Source organism: Kwoniella bestiolae, chromosome 6 (assembly GCF_000512585.2).
Source record: "Kwoniella bestiolae CBS 10118 chromosome 6, complete sequence".
Taxonomy (NCBI): domain Eukaryota; kingdom Fungi; phylum Basidiomycota; class Tremellomycetes; order Tremellales; family Cryptococcaceae; genus Kwoniella; species Kwoniella bestiolae.
The window spans coordinates 443792-461594 of NC_089246.1; the positions used below are offsets into that span (position 1 = coordinate 443792).

General features: G+C 46.4%; 4 protein-coding genes across 4 annotated transcripts; all 4 read left to right on the forward strand.

Moving 5' to 3' along the window:
• Nucleotides 1-641: 641 nt before the first annotated feature.
• I302_107371 (uncharacterized protein) lies at nt 642-1717 on the forward strand (the record flags this gene model as incomplete). Its single annotated transcript, XM_019193498.1, has 3 exons — nt 642-749; nt 818-968; nt 1065-1717. The coding sequence occupies 3 exons, from the start codon at nt 642-644 to the stop codon at nt 1715-1717; spliced, it is 912 nt and encodes a 303-aa protein (XP_019044975.1).
• A 5255-nt stretch (nt 1718-6972) lies between these two features.
• Nucleotides 6973-9791, forward strand: I302_107372 (uncharacterized protein; the record flags this gene model as incomplete). The annotated part of the gene is made up of 4 exons (XM_019193497.1): nt 6973-7412; nt 7466-7543; nt 7598-7681; nt 7736-9791. The coding sequence occupies 4 exons, from the start codon at nt 6973-6975 to the stop codon at nt 9789-9791; spliced, it is 2658 nt and encodes an 885-aa protein (XP_019044974.1).
• Nucleotides 9792-10776: 985 nt separating this feature from the next.
• Nucleotides 10777-13365, forward strand: I302_107373 (arginine-tRNA ligase; the record flags this gene model as incomplete). Its single annotated transcript, XM_019193496.1, has 7 exons — nt 10777-11061; nt 11219-11286; nt 11369-11646; nt 11854-12054; nt 12122-12367; nt 12457-12832; nt 12939-13365. The coding sequence occupies 7 exons, from the start codon at nt 10777-10779 to the stop codon at nt 13363-13365; spliced, it is 1881 nt and encodes a 626-aa protein (XP_019044973.1).
• A 785-nt stretch (nt 13366-14150) lies between these two features.
• I302_107374 (uncharacterized protein) lies at nt 14151-17136 on the forward strand (the record flags this gene model as incomplete). The annotated part of the gene is made up of 15 exons (XM_019193495.1): nt 14151-14239; nt 14342-14471; nt 14545-14573; nt 14658-14800; nt 14866-14927; nt 15006-15121; nt 15198-15281; nt 15347-15404; nt 15477-15521; nt 15603-16036; nt 16111-16170; nt 16242-16347; nt 16420-16800; nt 16871-16939; nt 17005-17136. 15 exons carry the CDS (start codon nt 14151-14153, stop codon nt 17134-17136), a joined length of 1938 nt encoding a protein of 645 aa, XP_019044972.1.
• Nucleotides 17137-17803: the final 667 nt, after the last annotated feature.

Consider the following 17803-nt stretch of genomic DNA (forward strand, 5'->3'; position numbering starts at 1 on the left):
CCTCAATTCAATACCCTAATGTTCCTTGACTGGGTAACAGTGCCGGCTTGAGACCGACTCACATTTATCTGATAGCGACATATATCGCTCACCTACCATCCAGTTAGATCCTGTGCACTGTTAGCATGCCAGCGTCCGATCCTGATGAAGTGTATCGGCATTCACAATGGATGATTATCAAGCATAGCTCTATTCTCGTAATCTGATAAACTCAGCGATGCCAATTATCACGAATCTATTACCTTAAAAGGAAAGGTTATGCTCATGCGCATTGTGAAGCGTCTCGGCGAGTCCGAATGATGAGTAAGAATTGTGGGTGGATAAACGATACTCCGCGCAAACGCTCGGTGTCGCTCCTGTCTTTTTCTCTGAGCGTCCATAAGGTTACATTGGTTGTCCAATCATTCTCGGCAATACTGCTCATCCAAGAGCTCGGCGATGCTTATGCAGACTCAGGATTGAGGACCGACGGTGCATGCGCTGGTTACACATGGACGAGATGATTGGGGAGAGCGGAAAGGTATAAATAGGTGTCTTCTATCGAAAGGGAGGTCCTGTTCTTCATCTTCGCACACAATCATACAAGTTGTCAAAGTCAAACCTCCAACCAAATTCATAAACCTCAAGCTCACCTACATTAAATGAAGGTATTCTTGACTGGAGCGTCAGGATGGGTCGGAAGACACGTCGTACCTGAGTTACTAGGCCGTGGACACGCCGTCACTGCTCTCGCCAGATCAGACGCTGCTGTGAGTGTTATCCCAACTGTCGACTCGTTACGATAGATACTAAATCATAAGTGCGATGCTTGCCACAGGTCAAACATCTTGAGAGTCGAGGTGTACAGGCGGTCAGAGGATCTTTGGAAGACCTGAAGGTGCTATTCGATGCATCCAGAGAGGCAGATGCGGTCATTCACTTGGCGTATATCCATGATTTCTCGGATTACGGAGGCAAACCTGCTCAGAGTGAGTGGTCCTCCCTGCGTCTTTACCTTCTCTGAACGACTTCTCAGACGCGGCATAGATTTTGAGCTTAATGTAACATCTTGTATCATGTATCAGTCGATTACGCAGCCATCCGAAGCATGTGCTCAGCCCTCGAGGGTAGCAACAAGGTCATCGTCTGTACCTCGGCGATCACCAGTCAATGTCAGGTTGAGACTGACCGCGCGTTCGCTGGACCCCGACAAGAAGCTGAGAAAGTCGTCTTTGGTTTTAACGACAAGGGGGTCCGAACGGTCGTGGTCCGCTTATCACCCTCGGTCCATGGGGATGGTGACCACGGGTTGATCTCGTTCTTCATCCAGATGGCTCGGGCAAAGGGATTTACGGGGTACATCGGCGACGGAGCCAATACATGGTCAGGCGTCCACGTAATGGATGCAGCGAGATTGTATAGAATGGCAATTGAGAATCACGATCTGAAAGCGGGAACCGTCCTGAACGGGGCGGAACAACATCTGGAGGGAACTTCTTTCAAAGATATCCAGAGTATCATCGCTAAGAGACTGGACATCCCCCTCAAGAGTTTCGGATCCCAGGAAGAAGCCAAGGAGTATTTTGGAGGATTGACGTACTTTGCTAATTTCAATATGAAACCTTCTACCCAGATTACGAGGGATTTGACGGGCTGGGAACCTAGGGAGATTGGGCTCTTGGAGGATCTGGAGACTGGAGAGTACTTTAGTACGGAAAATACCTTTTGGAAGGAGTAGGTTGGATCAGGTTGTAGATTCTCTGTGTCTTTGTAGGTGTAGTTGTAGATAGGGTTAAAAAGATATGATATGAACTTTTGACGTAGTATATGCATGATCGTGCTTAACGATAACCCATTCACGTCCAGTCGAGCAGCCTTTCAATGAACCTTTCATGTGTTGAGCTCAATGACTATGAAGATAGACTCACACTTGACCATGGCGAACATAGCACCCCGAGCCCTCTCCCATATCTACCTCTGCATGAGATACTCCATGATCCCATGCAACCTTGTATATCGTCCGCAGATTCACTATACATGCAAAGACGTACTAACGGTCGTCAATCTCCGTGCTGCTCCTCGCACAGCCTGAAACTCATCTGTGCACCCTTTTTCTCATACCGTGAGGCCTATCAACCGGCGAACCTCCTTCTCAACAGCTCTATGAAATTCCACTCGAAGCTTCACCTCCTATTCCAACCCGGAGAGGCGAAAAGGTACTCCCTTCTCCCTCGATGGTCAATGGTTCCGAACCGATATCCCATATCCCTGTTGATGGTGCTCTAACTCAGTGATTAATTCCGCAGCCACACACACACACACATACACACAACTAATCTCTAAAAACGTTTTCTCAGAACGATCTGAAATTGATTGTTTGGCTTTGATGGGGTGGCTTGTGTGTTGTGTGTGTTTGATGGTCGTAACGCAAGGACGATCGCGAAAGGGACAAGGGACAGAGCGTTACATGTACAAAGCACCTTTTGTAGATCTTCGAGATCAAGGCGATTCTGCCGCAAGGTCTCGAGTTCAGCAAGCTTGTCATGTTGTACTTACAAGATGGGGAAGCAAAAGATACAGTATGTCTGGATTCCTTCAGAGGGAGGTCAATCAAGGATGAAACCATCCCATCCCTGCGGGACCACGTGGGAGAACAATGTTAAAAAAACCAACTTTCGCGCTTCTCCGTGTGCGAAGCGCCGTGTTTGAGGTTACTCATGGTCATTGTTCGTTTGTCGTTGTCTTGGTTCTTTTGTTTGATGCTTTTTGTACTGCAGTCCGTTGAGTCTGATGTAGAAGAGTGAGTAGCTCTCATTGTTCTTTCCTATAGGGATGCAGTATTTTCGCTCACGAATACAATAGTTCTATGAAAAAATGTCCATTGTTCTCCTACCTGCAAGAGTCTTCCTTCGTTGTTCGCTTCATCTTTGTCCCACTTGAGAGGAATCTGATTGACGAGCTTCACCTGAGATCTCATATCCGTGTCCTTGATGCTTCACGTGCAAGGTAGCACATCTTCAGGCTATTCCCTTCTGCTCTGACAAACGTTCTTCCCACTTCTATAATGAGGTCATATTCTTGTTCCAGTACAATAGACCCGCTGCGTAACCTAAAACAAAGTCTGGGTATTGTAATTGTAAGTAGCACCATGCCCTGAACCGCACATTCAAGCTTATCGTTGTTCTCTCCCTCAGACATTCTACTTCTTCGGGTCATTGTTCGACATTCGGAGAATGAAAGATACAGACAATGAGTGTGTTCGATGATAGATGAAACGTCTATCCCACATAGTCTGTTGTGTTTCCACCCTCAAGACGGACAGACAAAAGACGTTTTCATCGTCAGCTTTCGTATCATCGATCGGTCGGGGCGGAATCTACTTCGGAAGAGTACCTTTTTATTGTCGGTATCCCCTAGGATGTTTTAGAACACAATTAAGAAGGAGGTCAGAAGACGCCACTCCTTGAAGGCATCCTAGTGCTGGACGGAGGGAGAGAAGAAGAGTAAGAGTAAGAGTAAGACGTAATCGAATCGAAACGATTCGATCGGAAAAAAGGAACCACTTGGTTACAGAAGGACAAGAAAAAACCGGGCGTTGTGTTTGTGTGTGTATGTGTGTATGGAAGACCGAATGCCCTGAGACGATAAAGACAAAAGCGAAGAATCTGCCTTTTGCTCGTAGGTACTGTACAGACTTTGGGCGTTCAATCATAGCTATCAAAGGCACCGCATCGCATAAGCAGTGATTGACGATTGACATGCTATCCAGGGTATGATCTTCCCGGCGAAGGCGAAGTGAAGGGAGATTCGGTGGAGCAGGTGCAGGTGCAGGTGAGAAAAAGGCTCGATTGTCCTTTCAGCTGGTACTCGTCCTCAGTTTGAGTGGGCATGTGAAAGGTATCTATCTACGCGATGGTTCTTTCTGCTTGACGCGAGGTGTCCGAAAGATGAATAAGAGGAGATTGAATGATCAAAAGGTGAGTTGAGTTTCCATCTTCCTTCCATTGTTCTCTCAAACTTGCTTTTCCTCCCTTTACCATCAAGCTCGCTGCCGTATAGCTGACTAGCATAAAAAGAGTATCAGTTTAGTTATATAAAACAAGCAATCACTGCTGTCGTCAAATCTCTTTTTCTTCTCCTTCTTCACCATTCCAACTCCATTGTGCTTTGTTCCTACCTCACCTGCCGACCGTCTGTGCTCTGCCTACGCAACACCACTCACACTCTTTTAGAACTATCCGCACTGTGTAGATTTGTATACTGTTACGAACTCAAGTCTAACGGTGAGTTGTTGTTCATTGTGGATGTCAGTCTTTCCCAGAGATATTCAATTGTCTATAGATAGGATTGTGCTAATGAGATCTGCTTGCCATGGTGTCTTCTGCGCCCTCACTCTCGCCGCTTATCATGTCTCACCATCACTTTCACTTTCCCACTTTGGATCATCCTTTAACTATCCATGGACCCACGCGGTATACCCTTTCCCCCCACTTTCCACTTCTCAACGACGATCAATCCCTTTCGATCATCCATCTTGCATTTCATTTATCATTCATCGCCACAGATTCATCCCTTTGACCGATACCCCGTGCTATCAGAATCGCACGTTATCACAGTGAGTTTCATCACAGACGGGCTCGGTCGTGCGTCATCTTCAACCCCCCTGCCCCTTCACCATACGGGATATGATCCGTGTCTTGGGGTCTGATGCCTTTCTCTTTACACACACACACACCATCCTTTACATCTGCTGCGCAGCGTGAATGCTACGTATATCAGCGGTACTAGATGTCTCGATTGAAGGAATTCGAACTAGAGAGAGATAGAGACATTATGCTAATTACAAATAACTATCTCATAGTCCCCTTTTCCTTTTCGTGGCGAACTTTATTACCCGCGTGATCAAATGACTCTGTTGGTCTCGACTAAATCAGGTTGATCATCATCAATCAGTTTTGTGTGTTTCATCATTTATAGTCCATCACGACGTCAACAAGTGGTCGTTGCGCAGTTCAAGTGATCCTCCAAAACGCATCGACACCTTTTTTGCACGGCCAACGGTGTCCATGTTCCCGGTAACGCTCCTACCCTTTCCGTGACCACCATCAAACCATCAATCAACCTAACGGTCATCCCCTCTTTTACAACAGGTGAGTTTGCGAAATCCCTCTCTCTCTGTCTTTACATGCCATACGTATCCCATCCTTTCGTATTCAACGATCTTCACACATCACTCATCACTACGCATACCGGCGGAAACGGAAGTATCTAGGGATATGTGTGTGTTTGATGGACTATCTCTTCATTAGGGGCGCAAATTGAACAATCATCATCATCATCATCGCAGTTACCTCTGTTCCTATGTTGGCGTGGTGTATGTGATTTGAATCCATTAAAATTCTGGACTATCTTTTTAAATCTTGATCATCGATACCTGTGGAGCCTTGCCTTGGTGAATCGATGTCTTGATCGCTCGGTCTTGGTACTTGTTTCCCTACGTCCCTACGAAGCGGTGTGGGTGTGGCTTTTTAGCCAGATCTCCTTGTTCCGTGTTTCGTCTCGTATGGCGTCACTATGCTAACTGTCTGGTTCTCCCCTCTGCCGATCTACCATCTTGACGACCGCAACATCAACATCAAATACATACACACCTACAACAATACGATTACATCCGGTTTTCGGGCACCGCACAATACCTGCATATCTTTTTTCGAATTGATGGTTAATCAACTAAATTGGTCTATCATCACCGACACCTGATCGTTCCTCTTGCTCCATTTCGGATACCACCTTTTTCCCTCTCCTCTCGATCCTTTGCTCTTTCACATCTTTGATTTATTTGGGATTGATTCGCACTGCTCCCCTTCTCTCTCACATCTACCCTTAATCCTGTCGGTTGCTATGTCCTCTTTTTAGATAGAAACCTATCCTACATCGGGTTAGATAGATAGACTGATACCGCACTCGTATACTTTACTTCACACTTGAATTATCCTTCTTTCGATACTTCTTTAAACACGAGGCGTGACATTTTATTTTATCAGTCACGCTGTCCTTGTCTTTCATTTTCATCTTTCTACAAGAGTCAAAAAGACGAAAAGTGATAGAAATATCAACAAATAAAAACGAAAGAAAAGGTATCAATCAACAAGAAGATCCATCCTTGATCCCAATACCGTTGATCAAGTGTCTCACTCTATCCCATCGTCGATCAATCCATTTCTAAACGAGTCAAGTTGAAAACTGGGGTCTGATTGACATTGATTGATATTGTCGAATACCCTCCTTTGTGAGTTGATCGTCTTGTTCCATCCAATCGTCATCATCACTACTCGCTGTATCCCATTCCCCATCAAACCAATCAAACCCACTTTGTCTCAGTCACGACGCGTAGTACACAGTACACAGCACAACACAACACCCAGAAACAGAAGTAAACATCTGTCGTCACCTTTTTTTCTCTGTTATTTCGCAATACACATCTCATTAAATTTTCAATACTGTATCCTCTTCTCTTTTCATCTGTAATGCCATTCTCAGTTATCGATATATATCTAACTTTGCTCTTCTCAACTCGATAGCTTCCATTCTTACGCTCAAAACGACCAACTGATAGATAAGAAGGAAATAACCCTCCAAAATGGATGTCCTCGATGTGAGTTTAGTTTGATATCAAGATTGAAAAATAAAGTTTTGGACCTAGACTTGTTACTTGTTATCCTCCATCAATCATTATATATTATTATTGCTTTCACTATTTCCTTTTCCCTTAAGATATATTTTTCATTCACCCCCACTCTTCTCTACTCTACTCGACATATATACATTCACCCTTTATTCTTCCAAACTATATATAATAAATTATATCCCACTTTCAATTCCTTACTCTCTTTAAATCATTTTATTCTCTTCTCTTTTTCATTTCTCTCGAGATCGCTTTCATGTATCGTAAAGCTGATAATTGACTTCTTACCTTCTCCCGATCCTTTCACCATGGCAATCGTAACCACCCTACCTGTCTCTCACGACCGTGAATCACGACAACCGCCCATCTTACCTGCTCCTGGTTATTTCGATATATCTTCACCTTGCCCACCTCGACTTCCTTTCCCTTCACGCATCACGATGGCCCACACTCCTCCCCCACGTCCTCGGTCAATGCCTCTTCCTGATTCTATCGAACTCCAAACCGAAACAATCACCAATACTTACTCCTCTTCTTCGTCTTCCTCTTCCTCTGATGCTTCGAACACCTCTACCTTTGATACACTTGCGACCGAATCCATCGAACAGCTGGTCAATGACCATAATCACGTCGGTGCTGGGCATGACGCTCATGCCAGACCTCACATCTGTACCTATACAGATTGCAATAAAGCGTTTGCAAGAAAGAGTGATTTGGCGAGACACTTCCGAATCCATACAAATGATCGGTGGGTCTATAACTATGCTAGATACAAGCAAATTCAGCTGACACCACTCATAGGCCCTTCACCTGTAACTACAGAGGATGCGGTAAATCATTTATTCAAAGATCTGCGCTGACAGTGCATTATCGAGTCCAGTGAGTAGTCACTAGCTGATGTCCATTAGTTCAAGCTAATTCCTTCTCCCGTAGTACCGGTGAACGTCCTCATCATTGTGAGACTTGTCAAAAGGCTTTCGCCGACTCCAGTTCTCTCGCTCGTCATAGGCGTATCCAGTAAGTGACGTGACCACTTCCTGCCTGAACAGTCAAAGCTGACTCTGCGCTTAGCACCGGTATGCGACCTTACACTTGTAAAGTAGCAGGTTGTGGTAAACCTTTCGCTCGACGAAATACCCTGTTGAAACACTGGAAGCGACAACATCCCCATCTGCCTCCTCCCTCAACTAATACTCACAGGATCAACATTCACGCTCCCGTTGTCAACACCAGAGTCTCATCTGGCTCATTCCCACCCTCTTCTACCGGTACTTCTGGTGAATACTACCCAGCCACTCCTTCCAGTGCTAGTGCCCCCCACGGCTACGCCACCCTCCACCCGTCAGAGGGCACGGCGTACACCTTCAATGGCGGGTTCCCCGGAGGATCGATATTCGGAGGAGCTTCCGGACAATCACCTTATATCTTCTCCGGTCAACAAGGTAGCTTCCGACCACCACACTTCTGCCACTCGCCGCAAGTGCAAGGGTCGGTCGCCCTCACCCCGATCTCCACCACCGGTTCTCACTTCGGAGAGTCGATCCACCAGGGCCAAACGCCCACGACGCCTGCAACAGGAGGTTTCGGAGGTGACCACAAGCATCAGCAAATCCACAGTGGTCCTCCCTCAGCCCACCCAGGTCTCTCGCCCTCCCCGGGGATCAACCAGCAAGGCTTCAGTCAAGCGCAATACCCAAGTTCCTTCAACGGTTACTCCTCATCAACGGGTTACCCGCTCTCGCGCTTCCCTAGTGAAGGAGGGGGTATGATCTACACCGACAATAAACCTAACATGAATATGTCACAACGATCGGTGTCGAATCCTCTCGAAGCTCCCAGATTCCAACCTTATATGGCGAATGGTCCATACGGTCACGTCGGTGGTGGATTCCATCCTTCCCAATTAGCTATTCCCCACAACCATCAACCTCATCTCATGCCTTCGTATTACCATTCGACGCACATGGGATTGCAGCCTCAATCTGCCAGTGAGGTGAAGCCAGAACTCCCCGGATCTCCCAATGGTTCATCGTCCGACGATGACGATGAACCGCTTGTGGCTCTCTCTGAAGCGCCACCTTCGATCGCTCTCCACCCTCCCACTGGTCCAGCGATGAACATGCCTTTTTCTGCTGTCGAAAGCAGCAACTTTGGTCAATTCCCTAACGCTCAACCTCAAGTGTTGGCTATGCAGCAATCCAGTAGTGGTCGACTTCACAGTGCTCCACCAACACTCCAACGTTTTAACTCGCTTCCTTCTGTGCCCACCATCAATCAATGGGGTCAAGTCAGCGGATATCAAGCTCACAGTGCTGGTGACCCCAAGAGTGCTGATGAAGAATGGGAAGACATCGCCGACGAGATGCTCAGTCGAGAAGCCTCAATTGCGGATGATACTCAAACCACCCCACCAACTGTCGAGCACACAGCTCAGACCACTGCGAATACTGAGACTGGTAATCAGTGGGGAGAACCGATCGAATATCCAGTCCCACCGATGGATAATCGAAAATACCCATTCTCATCTGCCGCTTCGTCTTCGTCGACATCCTCTACTTTGGTTGGCTCTTCCATCCACACCCTGCCCCCAAACAATCAACTTCCGCCCATCTCGGTCTTCTCGCACATCAATCAACCCATGGCATTGACACCCATCAACCCGAACGGATTCTATCCTACCCCTATCACACCTGCTAATTGGTCGCAAGATGGGTTCAAGCCTCACGGGGTGTTCGGATCTCCCGCTATGATGGGTCATCAGCATCCGGATCGAGATCAGGAGAATGATCATCCTCAGGATATCACTCTGACCACTCCACCGAAATTTATGGACCAACAACGCAAAGATGGAAGAACCGTCTCTGCTGTTGGTCTCGGGATTGCCAATGTGAATTTCGATGATCGGGAGAATCATATCATGCCTGTCGAGAAAACCGATCGAGATTGGAATGCGGATGGTGAAGGGGAAGATGAAAAGATTAGTGAGGATGATACGGCCGATGATGATGGGAGCGATGACGAGTTCGTACTTGGCGGTCGAGCCAAGAAAGCTAGGACTAGCACTGGGAGAGGAAGAGGTAGAGGTAGAGGATCGAGAGGTGTGGGAGTGAGAAGGGGAAGGAAGTGATCTTCCGACGAATTCGAACGGTATCTGTGAATACGGTCTCTGGAACGGAAATCATATACCCAAGAACAGGAAGGAAAGGGAAGACCTTCCCCAAGTGTGTAGAAATGATATGATAAAGTATACCGCGGGTAGTAGTAGTGTTTGTTTCGTGTTATGTCTTTATCCCTTTCATTGGCTATCCTGCGTTTTTAATCCCAACCAAAAAAGATACATCATTCACCCTTTCCCATTCTCAAATACATTGTTGGTTTTATTCTCTCCCGCATCCATTCCCATCTTCTCAGCATCGTATTGGCTATATCCTTCAGATTTCAGTATATACACTCATCTCTCTGCCTTTTCATCTGTTTATAACGATTTGACTATGACGATTTGAACTGTTAATGTTTATACGAATTTCCCTTTTTCTCTTTAGTTGAAGTGATAGTATATAGGGTGATCTTATACCCCCTCCTCGCGAATGACGATTAAAATCAAAACAAGAAAAGTAGTAAAAGTATAAGTACATTATTATATACCAAACGATGAATGAATTTGGATGGAGTGATTGCTGAAGGATGAAGAGCATGGACAGTATGGATCGGTGAGCTGAATGAGATGAGATTATTGATACAACAAGTGATGGATGCTACTTTCCCACGGTGTCATATTTGTGCCACAGTAACTGATAATCTGACTCGGATCTCCTACGCTGTTGGGTTTTCAAACTTTTTTCCAGTCAACCTTCTTGACATTCCTTTACTTCTCCTTTCATCTGCTATATCCCCTTGACTAAGTCAGTCAATCACTCATAACCAACATAACAGTCGAAAGACAACTCATCAAAACGCGGTCATTCTTCCACCTGAGAACCGCTTCGACCCTCCCACTCCTTCCCAAACGAATCTTAGCTTTACCTCTTCTCCCTCGAATTTCCCCATTCCATACTCTATCCAAGAGACCCCTACTTTTCCAAAGATACAGATTGAATCCAGGTATATCCAAAATGGCAACCCTCGCTCCCCCCCAAGCTATCCCCGAGAAATACCAACTCCCCCCTGTACTCTCCGACGTGTCTATACCAAACTATGATCCCTCCAAATCACCCATCGATACCTTCAAAATGGCCGTTGCGACGCTCGTGGCCGAGGCGTTCGAGGAGAAGGTCGAGAAGATTTACCCGGCAGTAGAGATGGGTAAGAAGGGGACGGATTTTTCGGTAGCGATCGTTAGGTTTAAGAAGGGCAAACCGGCGGATTTGGAGGTTTGGGCGAAGAAGGTTATTGAGAGTGTGAGTTGCGTTGTTTGCAGAGCTGCGTCCTTTCCTCGATTACTCGCCTTCTTCCATGGTCAATTACTATGGCTTGCTATGCGATCGCATCCATCTTCTGGTCCGTTCTTACATCGATCTGGGAACTTCATGCTGATATCATCTAAACTGTATCCAGTTCAAACCCTCCGCTTGTCTCCTTTCGGTACACTCCCCAGATAACAAGTTCCTATTCTTTGAAATGAAGTGAGTTCGAATCTCGATCTTTCTATCCCCTCTTATCATCCGTTCCGACACCGTCGTGCTAAATCTCACTTCACGTCCACAGCAAAGACTCATTCAACTACCACCTGCTCCGACACATCACCCTCACCTCCGAAGCTTCCCTCGCCAACCCCTCTGACCCAACCCTTTCATACGGTACCACCTCGGAAGGTCAAGGTAAACACATGTTGATCGATTTCTCCTCACCAAACATCGCTAAACCCTTCCATGCTGGGCATCTGCGAAGTACGATTATCGGTACGGTCATAAGTAATTTGTATGAGGCGAATGGATGGAGGGTGACTAGGTTGAACTATCTGGGTGATTGGGGAACTCAGTATGGTAAGTTGCTTCCCGCCTCCATTTTCCCGGGCATGGAGGAGCAAAAGTCAAAAGGAGCTATATGGAATCTGGTGCGACTGGAGATTCCAAGATGGAAGTGAAATTGCAGATGTTTGGGTTGAAGGAAGAAGAGGGACAGTCGGATTTGAATGGACACTTCACTGTGGATTGTTTCGCACAAACCCTTTTGCTGACCACCCTTCACAGGTCTGCTCTCAGTCGGTTTCGACAAGTACGGAGATGAGCAAGAACTCATCAAAGATCCCATCCATCACCTTTTCCAAGTCTATGTGAAGATCAACAACGCCAAAGCCGAGCAGAAAGAGAGGTTAGACGCGGGTGAGACCATACCCGAGGAGGAGCAAATCCATCATCAAGCTAAGAAAGTCTTCAAGGATATGGAGGATGGTGAGTTCTCGCTTTTGCTCTCTTCGGCATACTGCTTGTACTTATACTGACCTGTAAAACTGAACAGGCGAGCCAAAAGCTATCGCTCAATGGGCTCGATTCCGAGACTTGTCGATTGAAAAGCTCAAGGGTACCTACGCCAAACTTAACGTCCATTTCGATGTGTACTGGGGTGAATCTCAGGTATCCACAGAATCAATGGACCGAGCGACCCAGATTGTCCAAGATAAGAACTTGACATGTGAGGACAGGGGAGCTTTGTTGGTAGACTTGACAAAGTACAAGATGGACAAAGCTATTATCCGAAAGGCTGGTAAGTGTGATCGAATCCCTTTCGTTCCAACCATATGATTACTCGTTTTGTTATGGATCGATAAGCTGACCCTTGTGCGGTCATTACAGACGGAACAACCATCTACCTTACTCGAGATTTGGGAGGTCTTCACGATAAATGGGAGAAATACCACTTCGATAAGCACATCTACGTTGTCCAGGCAGCTCAGACATTACATTTCAACCAACTGTTCAAGACTGCTGAGTTGATGGGCGAACCGTACGCCGACAAGTTACAACATATCAGTTTCGGTCTGGTCAAGGGAATGTCCACTCGAAAAGGAACTGTTGTCTTCCTTGAAGATATCATGGAGGAGGCTACCGAGACGATGCATGAACAGATGAGGTCTAACGAAGCCAAGTATGCTCAGGTGGAAGATCCCCTTGGTACTAGTGCTATCATCGGTACAACGGCGGTGAAGATCCAGGATATGGCTGGTAGAAGGTGAGTGGTGCGATTCCTGTCCACATGAACACTCGTTGCGCAGGGCGACTATGGGAGAGAGCCGAAGGATCACAAGATACTGATGATGCTTTGTTGCCCTCATCAGAATCAACGATTACGACTTCGACATCAAGCGATGTACATCCTTCGAAGGTGATTTCGGACCATTCATCCAATACTCTCACGTCCGACTCTGTTCCGTCCAACGAAAGAACCCAAACGTCCCCGTCCCCATATCAGTCAACGAGATTGACGTATCCCTATTGAACGAACCCAAAGTAAACGATATAATGTATCACTTGGCGACATACCCTCAAATAGTCAAGAACGCTTATATCCAATCTGAACCCTCGGCACTGGTCACGTGGTGTTTCAAACTATCGCATCTTGTCGGTGGAGCTTGGGAGACCGTCAAGGTGGCTGGAGCGGATGAGGAGACCGCCAAAGCTAGGTTGTTCTTGTATATCCAGACTAGGGTTGTGTTGGCCAATGCTATGAGGTTGTTGAGTTTGACTCCTATTGAGCGAATGTAATTATGCGCCGAGTTTGATAGATTGTTTATTGTGTGATAGATCCATATGCATTAGTCGGTATGTCACCTCGCTCATACAAATAATGCATGCACTGCCGCAACATTCAAAGATAAGCCAAGATCGTTCCTGTCGAACGGAAAAGAACAGGTACAATTTTCTCATCCATCCCGCGAAGTCGTACGTGGCACCTTTGTATTCTACTCCACTGCAAAAAAACACTGCAAACTGCAGATTCTCACGAGATGACATGATTTTTTAACGTTTTGACTTCCCTTCCGAGCATGATAAGTGTATGTATGCATGTGTACCTGTTCCGTGTTTTATTTGTTTTTCTGTCTTGAACTGATGTATATCCCGTTATCAGTTCACAAGACAGTGATGATTTTTGATCAAGGTCAGATTGAAAGTACGATAGCGAAGTAGACTGTACAGTAGTGCCTCTGCCAAGGACGACGGGAGACTTTACATCTCGACCCGTAAACTTGACTCTTCCCACCTCCGTCTGAGCCTTTAAGAGAAGCTCATGATCTGCTTAACGTTACTGCATCGTTGGAGCTGATTGTATCAGGTCGACATCACTCGCCTCTTCCTCTCGTCCCGAAGTGATGCTTATGCCGACACTCTTTCTCAACCTGCATAAGGTGGATGATGATGATCGCATGACCGCCCTCTAGGAAAGGTATATACAAGACGTGAGGTGAGGCATTTTCGTCTTCCCAGAATGCCCTCATTCTCTGTCATTGGACTTGGACAACACACCTACTTGCCTTGACCATTAATCAACAATGTTGACCGTTCTAAGTGTCCTCCCATTCATCTCATGTCTTCTGAGCTTGGTCCAAGGTATATCTCTACCTTCTGAAGAGTATACAAGGTGAGAGTTAACAGTATCGGGGCAACCCATTCTCGTCCTGTTGTCCTGATCTCGTCGAGTGATCAGATTATTGGAGAGCTGACTGACCGCAACGTCGCACAGAGCACCGGTATGGCGAAGCGACGGTGTATTTGACAAGAGGAATAACGATGGGTATTTACCAGAGAACAAAGCGTATTTCGAACCTAAGAACCTGATTTTGTCGAATGATTTTGAAATTACCAACGTCCCTGTACGTCCGTTCGTTCATCCGTGATCTTGAGACCAGTGCGATAGTTGACCATGCTGTTTTTTCGGTTTTATAGAAAAGGCGAGAATATTGGTTCGAGATCGGGTGAGCTGGCTGTATCTACACTCATTCTTTGCCTTATCGACATTGTCATTATCATCGGCTTACGGTAGCTTTCATCGACATCAGCACGGCCACCTACAATCCCGATGGATACACCCGACAAATCTACACTGTCAATGGTCAGTTTCCTGGACCGCTGATCGAGGTGAACTATGGAGATACGTTGGTGGTGCACGTTCATAACACACTTGAAACGCCTCAATCGATTCGTGCGTATCTTTGTTGTTAATGTTGTTGGGCCAGCTGATATAGATGTGATTCGGGTTTTGTATAGATTGGCACGGGATGAATCAGAATGGAACGAGTTTCATGGATGGAGTACCAGGTATCACTCAGGTGAGTGTGTTGTCCATCTCCTTCATCTACGATGACCTACTATACTCTCGATGGGACATGACTTAAGACTTATAATAGTGCCCTATCCCCCCTGGAGGTAGTTTCACGTACGAGTTCCCGATCAATAATCGGTGGGGCACTTATTGGTGGCACTCTCATTACAGTAATGATTTGCAGGAGGGTATTTATGGACCGTAAGTTCTCGTGCGGTGCGAGGAAGAGATTATTACTGTACTGTACTGTATTTACTGAAATGGAGAAATGGGGTAGATTGATCGTACATGATCCTGAAGAACCGGTACGCAGAGGTCAGGACTACGATGAGGATCGGATCATATTTCTGGGCGATTGGTGGTGAGTCATCGTCTTGTCATCATTTTTCTTCCAGAAGAGCTCAGCTGAAGCCTGTGGAGTTGAAGGCACGATCCATCCGAGGTCATCGTAGCTGGTTTGACCTCTCTTCAAGGCTACAGAGGAGTAAGTAATCTCCGACCTGAGCGATGTATACCACGTATTCAAGGCTGATGTGATCTGGGTGGTATGCTTTAGTCTCCTATCACACCGAATCCTGATACAGTACTGATCAACGGAGTGGTGCGTCACTCTACATCCTCCCATAAACTCTCGAAGACCCACTGATTCTGATTTCCAAATTTCCAAATTTGATGCGTTCAGGGAGAAACAAACTGTTCTAGTCCCCTCTATCCCCCCGGAGCAGCGTGCAACCCACCACCCCGACCTGAGATCTACCTGCCCGTGAATAAACGGGTTAGGATCAGGCTCATCAACACCTCCTCGTTCTCTCATCTGAGAGTATCCATCGACGAGCACGAGCTAGAAATAGTCGAAGCGGATTCCACACCAGTGTGGGGACCTACGATCCATGAAGTGCCTATTGCTGAGGCGCAGAGGTATTCCGTCATTGTTCACACCGATAAGGGCAAATCGGGAGATAAGTTCTGGTTGAGAGTCAATCAAGGGACTGCCTGTCAGTTCCAGGCGGTACCTCAGTGGGCTCTGGGAGTTATCACTTATTCCGATGAGAAAGACGGCAAATATGGGACAGACAAGGAAGGGGATGATAGAACTTATCCGAATACGGAAGCTTGGTGAGTTGTCACGTGTTCCTCCCGAGAGTCGAAGGGACGTTGCTGATGATGCGATATGGTGATCATCGAGGTAGGCCTGACCTTCTCGGCTATGATCAACCATGTTTGGACCTAGACGAGACGTACCCTATGTAGTGAGTCTCTTGACCTCCTTGAGATTTGAGATCTTCATGGGGTATTGCAGACTAACACAGATGGATGTCAGTCCTAGAGTGGTCAGAGACGCATACGAAGATACGTTCCTCACTCACGTTTTCTCCAGTAAACTTGGTCTATGGGTGTTAGCAAATGGTGAACAACGGAATGGATTCGTGAGTCTCCCATCTAGACGATCTAAATAGTGATGGACCCCTATGGAGAAACTCTGTTGATATCATGCGCAGGCACTAAACAACATTTCATACCAAAATCTGATCAACGACCCCATCCTAAGCGTGGTCGAGCGCGAAGGGTACTTTGACCGACCATACGTATCGAGCGTGATGGCTTGGGAGAACGGCGAGATGGATATCGTAATTAATAACCTCGATCCCATTGAACACCCATTCCACGTCCACGGGAATGACTTCCAAATCGTCAAACGCGGAGGAGGACAGGTTACCGCTGAGCAAGTGAAGGAGATGAACATCAAGGTATCTAATCCTTTGAGGAGAGATACAATTTGGATACCCGGTTTGTCATATGCTGTGTTGAGGTTTAGGACGGATAATCCGGGGGTGTGGACACTGCATTGTCATATCGGATGGCATCTGAGTCAAGGTAAAGTGAGTGTGATGGATCAACTCCAACTCCACTGCAGTGACAGAACGAATTCTGAACGACAAACGGCAATAGCTCGGTGCAATTATCATTAGACCTCAAGATATTCAGGCGAATTATGCTCGTCCTGAGAATTGGCAAGATGTAAGTATCCATTCCCTTTGTCGTCGTCTATCTCTGGCGAACCAAAAACTCATGATCGAACAAAGCTCTGCGAAGGTCAAGATCCTACCGCCGTGGGACCTAATCGACGTGACATGGCGAAAACCGCCTCGTGGAGATTCAAGGTCTTGAAGATGCTTCAGAGGAGGATCTTCAGGCGAGCTGGTGATCGTGATTGACGGAAGATTTGAATTCGCTAGCCAGACCGACCGTTAGGGACAATTATTACTTACACAATACGAGTAATTATGAGGCATTCTTTGTTTTCCGAGAGACGATATGTATGTTTGATCAGTGACACCAACACTTGCTGTTGACTGTGTCCTCGCAAGTTATCGTATGGAGTTCGAGCTCGATCTTGCTCGTCGAGGTGATTGATTTGTTTTCCAATTTCTCTATCTACTGTATGATAGACCTGTACCTGAGAGTGAATCCGACCTGCAAAACTGCCTAAATAGGATTAAACAAGTAAAGCGGACAACACCGCCGATCAAGACGAAACTTTTTTTATTTTCCAAGATAATGAAAATTGGAAAACAATTGATGAATTGTTGGAAAACAATGGATCATCCTTTTCCAACATCACACATATCACGATAACAACCCATCACCACATCCACTAGCTCTCTTGCTCTAGACGCCGATACGATACCCTCTCACCAGCCAGTCCTCCCCGTCCGCTTCCCTGTGTCCTGCGTCGGGTGTTGTGTATATAGATAATCAATCCTCTTTTCCCTCTTTTTCTTCTTTTTTTGTCTTCACCAAAAAGCCTCGTGCTAAAACATCTACCTCATGCGAATCGCACGGTCCATCGGTCATCTAAGATCAAGACCATTGATAACATCA